General features: G+C 38.2%; 1 protein-coding gene across 2 annotated transcripts in view; it reads left to right on the top strand.

Moving 5' to 3' along the window:
• MAP3K7CL (MAP3K7 C-terminal like) overlaps positions 1-5,396 on the top strand; it is a 31,153-nt gene extending 25,757 nt beyond the window's left edge. For both annotated transcript variants that reach the window (XM_010083817.1, XM_010083816.1), the window contains one exon: positions 4,235-5,396. In XM_010083817.1, the coding sequence (XP_010082119.1) occupies positions 4,235-4,415 (181 nt within the window). In that variant the 3' untranslated portion in view covers positions 4,416-5,396. The remainder of the gene's footprint in view (positions 1-4,234) is intronic.
• Positions 5,397-12,142: the final 6,746 nt, after the last annotated feature.

Genomic DNA, 12,142 nt, shown 5'->3' with positions numbered 1-12,142 from the left:
AGTGAGAACACACCACATTTAGGTCATAGAATGTAATTTAATTTATGTTCCAGAAAAACACATGTATTTCCATAACAGATGTTTTTGGGTATCTAAGTTTGGGTGAAAGGGATGGGATGGCTGGTTATTTTGAGCTCTTGTTATATTGCTATTACTAGATAATGACCCTGGATTATGTAGTTAAATATTTGAGTTGCCATGGTTGCTAGCTATATCTTATATTCTTAGCACTGGCTGGTTTTCTCTTTTTTCTCCCCCAGACAATTCTAATATAACTCTCCAGAAAATATAATTTGATCACCACCTGCTTTAGCTTTGTTCCTTTTCTTTGCCATGGATATGATTTCTTTTCCTTCTCTTACATGTATTACAGTAGACGTGCAGTGGAGATGTCTGCTTAATTTTGTGGGATCCTCTGTATGCTTTTGTGTGCTCTCATGAGCATAGGACTGTTTCTATGGTCTCAAGTCCAGATGGTTTCTCCAGATACACTATTTCTGGAGTGTCTTTCACAACGCTGTTGACAAGTAGTCTTCAGACTTTCAGGTACTGCAGAAAAGGACTGGTGTAAGCCACAAAGGCAATCTTTTATTTTAATAATTTTCCCATTCTATAACTGATTTTTCATCATCTCACATGTATCCAAAATATGTGTTACTTGACAAATAGTGGAAATTACAGCTTTTCTAATACAAAGAGAAACATCAACTTGCCCTATTGCAATGATGAATACTTATGGACCTCCTGTGTGCTGGCATCCAAGAAATATTTTTATTTACATTAAAACAATCTATCTTATTGTTTTAAAAATTAATTAGTAGACTTTGAACATGCAAGAGCAGTCTCCTCAGACAGCAATTACCTTATAGTGTCTCCTAATGTGAAAGCCATGAAATATGGGATTAGTAAATGACCTTATGGCCACCAGAACACACAGACACATGTTAGCTGGGAAGAAATGTGTAGTACCACAGATGCATGATCCTGAATATGTTGTTCACAACGGGGGAAAGACAAGTCTGCCTCTTTTCATTGTGGAAACTGTTTTCCTTGAGTCCAGTGCATCTCCAAATATACTTATCTTCACAGAACACTTATCTGCTTCGTCTGTTACTTTTCTTGGTATTTATTAATTGTGAATATTACTATAAAGGAATTCTGTTCTCTGCATGGTCAGTCGTTAAGGCCAGGACAAGAGAAATAATTTCCCTAGGAATATGCTGGGGTTTTTTCCTGCTCTGGTATGGCTTGTGGTTTATTGGTTTATGATGCAAATCACACTTGTCTTCCCTTCTCATCCCAACCCCTCCCGGAAAAAGAACACTTAAAAGTGTACATTAAAGATTGTCTCAAACCTTCAAGTACCTCAGCAGCATTTTAGAAAATACCATATCAATGCTGTTAATATTTAAACTCAGGGTAACCATTAACAGAAAACACAGATTACGCAGTGCTAGTCTATTTATTAAGCATCCATAACAAAGGCTAGATGCTGCAACAGCTTGGTATGGTGTTCTTTAACCTCTGGAAGCTAAGTTCAAATCTTGGATTAGATCAGAAGTAAATGATAGTTACGGTCCTCATCCTTTTGTGAGCTTCGTAAACCACACCATTCATAACATTTAGCAATTGCCTGGTACTCTAATTTTAGATCTCTATGGCAGGCTGGCAGTATTTGCCTGAAACATCACCCTACCCTGTAAACAGGTGTTGATTCTGATGGGAAGGGAATAAGTAGGTTCTGCTGACTCAGAAGTGGGCAATTTTACTACCTCAGTGCAAGGAAACTGCTTTCTGCGAGGGAGGTCCTAGAGTGTGGACTGCAGCAATGAGTATATTTTGATCTTAACGTATTTATACTTTGTTTAATAGTAAAGTTAAATCTCGGGGGGAAAAAGTTATCTGTGCTGCTTGAGTATTGCTGTAGAGCAGCACGAAAGCCATGCCTGCACATAGCCTCATGGTATGAAATCAGGACTGACATTCATTAATAGAGCTGTCTGCGTTTGCAGTGTCTGTCTGTGCCACTCCTGGCTCAAGTCCAAATAGAGTAGTCAGTACCTTTCTTTTACACATACTAAAAGTCCTCATGTGAAAGGTTTACCTTCTTTTAAGAAGCTGATTACTTATTAGTGTGTTCCCTGCATCTTCCTTTAAGAACTTCATAAGTAAGAAAAGTAAGGAAGAATGATTCTGAATTAATTTGTTTGGAATACTTCTGAGTCAAAAGTCTGTAATTTGAAAGAGCTTAATTTAATCCTTCAGTCCAGCATTGTACCAGTAGAATAATTGCAAAGAAATATTGCTGAAGCTCTCTTTTGGTCCTTAGAGACAAAAATCTTCAAGAAGCAGCCCTAAGACACTGAAGTGATTAAAGCTGCTGGACTTGTAAAATCTCATCCCTAAATGCATGTCTTACTCTCTAAAGCATACATGCAATTACTCCTTTGTGGTCTATAGTCCCATTAATAGGAGCTGGAGTATCGAACTGTCTAGCAAGATCAGTTTATCTTGGCCAATTTGAAAATTGGTTGATCTAGCATGGCCCAAGCACAGAGAAGTTAATCTCTTAATGGCTTGCTGCTTTAAAATTTTTTACAACTATATTTTGACGAATGTTAACAGAATTCTGCTGAACAAAAATAGGCTCTTGACATTTTCTCTTGAAGACCTGGTTGAATATACCTTTCACCTGGGAAAGGAAAGAGAAGAGGCTTTGCTCAGCACACCTGCTATGCATTACCTGAGGAGCATAAAACAAAGCTAACATATTTAGCTACAGAAGAGTTTCTATATACTGCATCTTTTGTATGATGTAAAATTGCTGTAATGGGCACTAAGTCTTCCCCCCCCCCTTTTTTTTTTTTTTTTTTTTTTTTTTTTTTTTATGAGAACCACAGTTGGGAGAAATGAGAGTGCCAGGGGTCTCTTCTAGCTTGTGACTCCTTGAACTGGAGTAACTGTGACTGTAAACAGTCAGCTGAACCATGGACAGACTGTGCTACCACTGAAAGCAGTAGTAAAGACAGAGGAAGATCAAACCAGTCCTAAAAGAAGGATAGAAGTATTTTTCAAAACCTATCTGCTTACAATTTTGCTGTAATTAATGTAAGTGATCAGCAAATACTGAAATGTTATCATTTCATTAATACCCTGACCTGTGATGATAGAATTACTGATCTGTAGGAATTTCCTGTCTGAAAGCACTGGTCTAACTTGACAAGAGGGCTCCTTTAAAGACTGCACTAAAAGCTATCTCCTTTGAAGGCATTACATCTTCCCACTGATGATCTACAAACATTGTTTTGACATAACTGAGAAATAAAGTCACAGGGCTATGAACAGCTAAAGATTAACTAATCTCTGAGACAGAATGATCAAAAGAAGCTTTTAGAAGAGACTTCCTGTAGCAGAGGTGAATACATGATTTGACTTAAAGGGGAAAAAAAGCAGAGGCCAGGCTAGCCTGCTGGGTAACTAAGTGGAGGGTGATTAGATTACCCTGTGAGTTACTCATGCCTTCAGTGTGTTTTGTTTTAAGACCCCTTTTATCTTAACTTGTGCTGAGGTAATTTCAGTTGATACTATACAGGAGACTCTAGCTCCTGGCCAGCTCTGGGAATACAGGGCACTGTGTGACTCCATCCAGAAAGAAGCAACAGTTTGAATCATCCTGTGTCTGCTCTTAAAAAGTCCAGGAGGGGTCAGGTTTGCAGCTCTGTCAGTCTTCCTCAGCAGTAGGGCTAAGGTCTGAGCATAAGCAGTATATGTAGTTCAGATTCACGTCAGTAATTTTTCTTTGTAGCAGAGAAAAGGAAATCAGGTGTAGTTCATGGAGTTTACTGACAAAGCTAACCAACCAAAAAACCCTTGCTCACTTTAAAATACGTTTGGTATTGAGAAAAATAAAATTGTTCTTCATGCATGTAGTCTCCAGGAACTTGATTCTCCCTCATGAACTGCATGTTCAACTCTTACTGAAGCTAGAGACACTTGAAAGGCATCAGCATTTTGCAGGTTTGGTCACTGAACAGCAAACCTATCAGAGATTTTGGCAGCTTCATCTTTTAAAGGGAAAAGGAGGACTCTAACAAATCAATTTACTAGTTCTCCACTTCACACAAGCTCAAGTAACACCATGTTAACACCCTATAGTCCAGCTTTGACCTAACACACGATGACAAATTTTTGCATACTGCCATTTGTAATCTTTGGTTTCTTTTATAATCATCAGAAAGGAGCTGATTGCCAGGCTGGAACAAGTGGAAAAAGAAAGCATGGATGCTGCTCAGCTGGCTAAGGAGTACGCAGAACTGACAGAGGAGAACCGAACACTGAAGCTGGCCCAGACGCAGTGTGTAGAGCAACTGGAAAAGCTCAGAATACAGTACCAAAAAAGACAGGGCTCCTCATAACTCTCAACTAGCTTATGTGAGGCAGTTAATACAGGATTGGTCCTGTGCTGGAAAGAGATTTTAAAATAAAGGTCTGTTTAATATGTTAAAATACTTTACTACAGATACAGAGTATGTAGAAGTCTATATTTGATTTAATGCTTGCCAGCCAGTAGCTTAATATAATGGATATTTCATCCATTATATAATGGATATTTTATTTCAAGTAACATAATTGAAGTTAATCTATCCCCATTATATGTTCTAGTAGATCGGGTTTCTTTTCTAAACATATTTCTTCCAATTTAAGAAGATATGGACACAGTAGAAAATGATATAAATAGTCTCTGTGTTGGGAATTTGGACCATACTAAGGCATACAGCAGGGACAATGTTAATATATGGAATACATGTATGTTAATTTTAGTTTGGTGAAGATTTTTAAAATTATTTTCCTCATGCCTAAAGCATTTGGAAGTTATCTTAAAATGGATCTCCTCATGGGTGAAAACTATGCTTTATTATCCCATGTCAACTTTACACTGTTGTATAAAATATGAGAAATTGCACATTAAATATTGAAGTAACAATTATTTTTTATCAAACAAGAGTACTGCCAGTAATAATTTGCAATTTATGAAACTACAATGAAACAGATGAGATCAAACTTTCCTTCCTCAAGCATAAGGATATCTTGAAGGTCTTTTTATTGTACTTTTTGGCACGCAAGAAATGAAAAATTAATATAGCAATGCTACCATCATATTTTCATCTGAGAATATGTCAGTAAAAGTACTGTGAGGATATTTTGTTCTGATTTTCCAGTCTGTTTTGAAACATATGTGGCTGTAAGTACAGACAGGAGTTCCGTGATATACACATAACCTGGAAGTAAAATGTTAGTTTTATTTGCTCTATTTATCCCTGTATTTTCCTGGATCAATTGAAAATTCTTTGTTATACTTCCATTTCTATTCATACAGTATTTTTTTCATTAAAAGCGGATATAGAAAATCCGTTTTATGTTCTGAATGTTCTTAAATCACTGTGTATTTTTAACTCTGCTTGACAGATGCAGCTTGTTACATCTTCATAAGGCTGGAATTCAACTTGATGTGTCATTCGTACTGAAATATGTCTTAGTAATTGAAAGCTATGAACTTAAGATTCCCAACAGAAGTTTAGTTTTTATTAGTATCACTGACCTATTATAAAATTGTGATTTTATGTTAATCAGGACAACTCCTGGGGACATTTTTTGTCACCAAAATGTTCCCCAGTAATTCCAGCAGCAAAGGGGACAAAAAAATAAAAGCTGCCCCTTCATTCCTCTGTGCTAAATACCTACAGTATTCCCTGTGGCACAGGTGTGAAAACAGGCTCTGTTGTTACTACAAGCACCTGATATTGCAGTAGGAGAGTATGAGGAGGCAGTGGGAGAGGACAGCCTTGTCTCCACCTCTCCTGAGCCTCCGGGGCAGGGGCAGCGTACATGCCCAGCACTGCTTTCTTTCTTACCCTGGGCAGTGCAGAGACATGAGGGGAAACTGCCGCTCTGAGGCATGTGCTGTATACTGGGATGCTCCACGGGCAGTATAACACTGTATTTGTCCCTTTCTTCAGAGCATGTTGTTATCTGAGGGTCCAGTTTTCACTGTTACCTTCTGAAAGCTGGAGAGAAAAAAAACACAATGAATAAGCAACACTTGGGATGTGAAGCCTGGGAGTGCTGGAAAAGCCTTGTCCGAGTTTTGTGCTGATGGCAAACATACCCTGTACAGACTTCAGGGTTTTGCTTTGAGCACAGGATGCTGCAGAATCTGGAATGTATTATTTTTTGTCTGTATTTGTGTGTTTTGAACAACAGGTTTGTCATTTTAAAAATTAATTTTTTTATTTAGTCACAGATTTTTCTATCGAATTTTGAAAACGTCAGCCAGTCTGGTGATTTCAGTGAATTCGTTGGAAACTGCACAAAGTACATACAATTATTTGATTAACAGACTAGCTTTGGATGGAGATAGATCAGACAGCAGACCTTTACTTGCAGTTAACTATGTTCACTTTGAAATTTTCTATTTAAATGCAGCCATTATGTTCTAGATGTCAGAATAATATCAGATAATACTCTTTGAGAAAAACCTGAGGGAGAGCGGAAGTCATGTAGAGAAGGGAAGCTGGCCATCATCTGTGACACACAGTGATTTGAGAGTAGCCATGGAATATGGCTTTTCTAACCTATAGAGAGTGGCCAGTATGGAAGTCTTCAGGAAACATTTTTATAGGTGTACAGACACCAAATTTGTGGTGTGGTCCACCTACTGCCCTGGCTAAATATGGAACTCTTAAAACATCCCAAACTAATTGAAATCAGAGATCTGTATTTAATCTGGACTGTGGCTATTTGCAATCAATTTTTCCTCCTACTTTAAGTTATGGTGAAAGTAAAAAATTACTGCTTTGAATCAATATATTTGCCTGCCAGCATGGATGCTCGTGTGCCTGAAAACAGTGACTCACAGAAATTGCATCACAATCCAAACAAGTAAACCTGAAATAGAAGTACAAGGAAGAAAAAATACAGTAGCTCATGAAAACAAATTTTTAAAGAAAAAATAGCAAGGGAAATGGGATTCAAAGACAGAAGGTTAGACAACTGGAATTTTCCAAAAATATTCACAGGCAAGTGAAATTAAAATGCAGAAAAGCCAATGTAACCCAGAAAATCTTTCAGGTATTGCAAAGAGTAAAAGTGTCTAGAACAGCTTTCTGAGAGGTAACTGCTGTATCTATCATTCATCTCTTGATTTTTTTAATCAAGGGCATAATAATGATAAACTTTTTCATAGTCAATAAGTTTCTAGTTTTAACATGCTGAATTTTTCTCTAGGTATTACTTAAAACTGTGTAGCTCTGCAGACTCAATAGCTGAAATTAAGGTTTTTAAAAAAATATTTGCTTATCATATTTATGCTATATTTTCCAAATAGACCTTAAATTGTTCTGTTAGCTAGATCCATTGTAAGTAAAGCTCTGTAAAAAAGCATTTAATACAATTATTTCAAAGATGGTTTTACATCGTATTATTTCATCCAAGAGCTTAGAAGGCATCTTTAGCGTTTGAGTTCAACTTACAATGAAATATTCAATTTTATAACTTCTGACTGCAGTCTGTGACAACTGCAGTTGTATTCAGCAAAACAACAGTGCAGTCTGAGGCTCTTGCTTGCAATTCACCAGTGGTCAGAAGGTAAGGAAAGGCATGTGAAAGGTTCAATGACAACAGAAGTGGCTAAATGCACATAGATACAGTCTGTTACACAGATAAAGTGTATTTCTTGCTGTTGTTCAGGTTATTCAGGTTAGCAAAAATAATCATGCCACTACGATGACAAATGCATTTGCTTCAGACCATGTAAGAAAACAGTGAAGTACATGGGTTTAAGAAAACAAGACCTGTGCTTTCCACTTCCTATTATTACTAACGAACTTCCTTCCATCGTGGACAAATGCTGAACAAGCTCAATTTAAGTATTCCACTTAGCAAGGATATGACTCATGCAGTCTTGAAACAGACAGAGGCTAGGGTGATTTTACACTTGAAAAGTCTGGAAGATAAGAACCTGCAGGTTTGGTGGCTTTTTTTTAATGTTTCCATTTCCAGGTTTATCTGTATTCTGGCTGGTTTTGTGAATTAATGGTCTTCGTAAATGTGTCACTTCCCCCCAGAGGCTTTATTGCCTTTGTTCACACTACACATTGTTCATAGGGGTACAAATATTGCAAGGGCACAGATAGGTGTTCTCAGCCTTCCTTTGGACTATGTGGTTGGGGAGCTCTGGCACGCGTCCATTCGCTGCTTGAATTCGTCACTGACCATCTTGCAGAAACAAGCTAGTCCTAGTCATGGAGTCACCTAGTGGTTTCTCGTACATAAAATTCTTTGCTCTTTCAACACACAAGACAGAAGTGTCTAGAGGAGCAGGGAAGACATGGAGGGTGCAAAATGTGCAGTGACGGAAGAAGAGGGTCGCAAGGAAAGGATGTTTGGTCCAGGCAGTGACATAGCAGGAGGAGTGCTGGCCCTGGCCAGCAGGATTATGAGGAGAGTTATCAAAATCTGGGTGCTGGCACGACTTTTATCTCCCATGCACATACTTCCACAGACTTACGTGCACACCCACAGCCCTAAGGGTCTTCTCCCCTCTCGTAGAGTGCCCTGGAATGTATATACCTGGAAAATACGAGGATGAACATCCTTGGAAAACCCATGATGAAACTATTAACTGTCTTTGTGACAGGCCTGGAAGGTGTGCAGCAATGAAGGTCCAGGGCTGTTACTGAACAAGTACCGAAAAGCTGCCCCTCGTTGTCCATCCTGCTGGGCTTCTCAGGGAAAAGACCAGACATTGTGACTGCACAGCTGTGCCACAGTGCACATTCAGGAGGGAGGGAAGCAAGGTGAAGTTGGATGGGCAGCTTTGATCTTACCCTTTCCTCCATGGAGTCCTTGGTTTTGCACTGTTCAACTGGGAGTGATTGGGATGGTACTTCAGATGCACACCAAAACTGTGCAGAGGACATCTTAAATTCAAAGTCAATTATTTTATAAGAATTTTGAAAATCTACCTTGCTTGGGACCATGCCAGTCACCTTTAGATTCTTCAGTGCTCCTTACAAGGTATGTTACATTACTCATACCCGTGTGAATGAAAGACGACAATCATTCACAAATTACTGTTAACCTTGACCCAGGCTTTCTAGCCTGCACAATCCAGTGGTTTACACTGTGAAAAGCACAAGATTTAGCATATGAGTCACTCGGTTTTTCTACATGCCAATCATGAGTTCCCCCTTCTAAACCTCAGTTCCTTTAATCCCCTCCTGACCAGAACCCATGCATCTGTGCCCCCTACTGAGTAAGCAGCATCAGTCTAGAGTTCAGATCCCGTTGACTGGTGATCTCATAACGTGGTCTGATGATTGCCGTGTGCTTGAGATGGTTTCCAAACATCACAATTGTAGGATGTTTTGTGATTCTCTGCTGGTATACAGCAGCAAGGCACTCTGCCAACATGGAGGTGCTGACTGTGAGGCACGCTTGCTTTCTTTGAACTGTTCAGAAAAAATGGAAAGCAGGTGGTCTGTGGATTTACTTGTCAGAATTTTATATTAAATTTTAATACAGAAATTAGGGAAATGAAAAGAGGATGTGTATGCTGATGTCACAAATGTGCAGCCAGATGTCAGACTGTGCTTTGGGTGCTCAGAATGAGTAAAGTGATATGAGAACTGTAAGTGACGGAAAGGAAGTAGTTACGGCTAGGAAGAGGAACTGGTGAGTGGCCTGTGTGCTGTAACTGCTTGCTTTCTTGCTTCTCACTATAGCAGTGGGATGTATAGGCTGTTGTCCTTACCTCAAAATGAAGAAGCTTTTGTTTGGATGTTTCCCAAGGCTTTTCCAAGCGTAGTCTACACAAACATTTTATACAGGAATATTTACTTCATTAAGGTTATGTTTTCATCTAATATGTCTAGTATCAACAGAGCTATGCTGTGACAAAGATGCTCACAGCATTACAGGTGGTTCTTCTATAGAAAGAGGAATAAACAGTATCAGTATATGACTCTATTCTGCTAATCATAGAATCATAGAATATTTTGAGTTGGAAGGGACCCACCGAAGATCATCGAGCCCAATACCATGCCAACTGCTGCATTTGCATTAGAGATAAATAAATTACAGCTTGATAAATAGCCAATGTATAGTAAAAACTACACTGAGGCTAGAACACTTTAGTACTGAAATAAATGCATCCCCACTAATTGGCTTTGCCAGCTTTTATTGCACAAATAGGGTTTGGTCCTTAACTAGGTCCCCAGTTACCCACACGAAGGGGTAGTGATGTGGTGGCCTGTGATCGCAAAACTTCTGCCACCATCTTGTGACTTTCCTACAAGCTTATGACACACTGCAGTGTACAGCCCAGATTTGCCTTTGCTGACAGACTTTCTCCATAATCATTTCATCACAGTGCTCTCCCCAGCTCGTTCCTTTGACTCTTGCCTGTCTCATTCTTCTGCTGTGCTTGGATAGCTGAATTAAAGTAAACCACTCTGAATTTTTAAGTGTAGTCAGAAGCAAATGCATAATTTAAAAACATTACCTGCTAAAAACCTTGACTGTCTTGTGGTCAGGCCCTTCTGTACTCATGTTCTGCAAATGCATCAGTATATAGGTTTACTGATTAGATGTTTGTACAAAAAAATATACAAGGCAAATGTTAATATTCATGGAAGACAGAGGCACATTCAAATGTAATCATATAAATACTATTCTAAATCTTAAGCTTGTTCAGGGAGCTCACTCCCTGGTTGTGTGTCTAATCAGAATAAAAGCCCGCTGCTCACATATGAAATAGTACCTCCTTATGAAGTTATCTGCACCGAGAATGTGAATACTTATAATTTCAAAAAGGGAATATTCTTTCAAGGAAAAAAACTCCTGCATAACTGTTTCCAAGTAAGATAAATTACATCCAGCTATGCACTAACTTCTAAAAATGTGCTTAAATCTATTTATAACCCTTTAAATAGCTCTCATTAGTTTACTTCTGTAAAAGATAGCCTTACATTTGACTGTATGAGCTCCCTCTGGTGGTTAATGTGACATCTACCACTATTATTACAAAGCAAATACAGATACCTCAGTAAATGTTTGGGGTATACAATTATTTCTGTCCAAGTGGAGTTTTGTTTATTTAAGTGTTTATAGATACTAATTCTTTATATTATCTAGGTATAGGACAGTATACTAATTTCTTACCATCTAATCACATCTGAAACTACCGAAAGAGTGATATCCAATATTTTTAAGATATTGGAGATACTTGCACAAATGTGTAGTTTTCAGCAATGCGTTGGCCAACGGCTAAGATGAGCCCCCAAGTTAAATGAGTTCTGGCAAGTTCAAAGAGTTCATAATACTTAAAAATTATAATATCTTTATTAATCCAAAGTACTTCTGTTGAGTTCAGTTGGATTTATGTGCCTGGAAATCTGGCCTTTATGGCTTTATTTTTTCAAAGTAATAGACAGTACTAACTAATTGCAGACACTTGATGTAAAAAGTATTTATTTAATGGTACAAGAACCAAGAATCAAATATGCTTTAAATAGCACAGTATGGCACAGCACAGCTGACTAATGTACCTCTTTTTTTGCTGGCAAATTTTAATATGCCTTAAATCTCATACAGCCTGGTATTCAGGAATTACACTTTTCTAAAAGCAAACACAAGTGTTATCTTCCGATTTTTCTCTTTGTATTTAGATTAAGTAATCTGAACATGGGAAGTGTTAGACTGCGGAAGAGCACCCTAATGCATGGGCAATGTTCCAGCCACAGCTCAAGTTTCAATGACCCAAAGTGGTTGTGCTAGAATATTAGGATTGTTTTATCAGCAACAGATTTGTTGGCTCTTGCACACCCCACAGTTTATTTGAACAACACATTTTTTGGAAAATTTGGGTTCTTAGAATGTTTTGGAAGGAAAAAGAGATGAAAAAAGCATACTAATAAATGTGCTTTTCTACTTTAGCTGTTTCAGAATTCCCCTTTAATTAATAAAAAGAAGTTTACATTTTGTCACTTGGCTGAAACCTGGTAACAGAAAAAATTCTAGTTACACTGTATTTCAAGGTGAGGCATGAAGAGGTCACTTGGACTTTAGCAAGGCCTTAGACACC

This window comes from Pterocles gutturalis, unplaced genomic scaffold (assembly GCF_000699245.1).
Source record: "Pterocles gutturalis isolate BGI_N339 unplaced genomic scaffold, ASM69924v1 scaffold9585, whole genome shotgun sequence".
NCBI lineage: Eukaryota > Metazoa > Chordata > Aves > Pterocliformes > Pteroclidae > Pterocles > Pterocles gutturalis.
The sequence above is the reverse complement of the archived record's forward strand: the minus strand, read 5'-3'. Positions and strand labels throughout refer to the sequence as shown.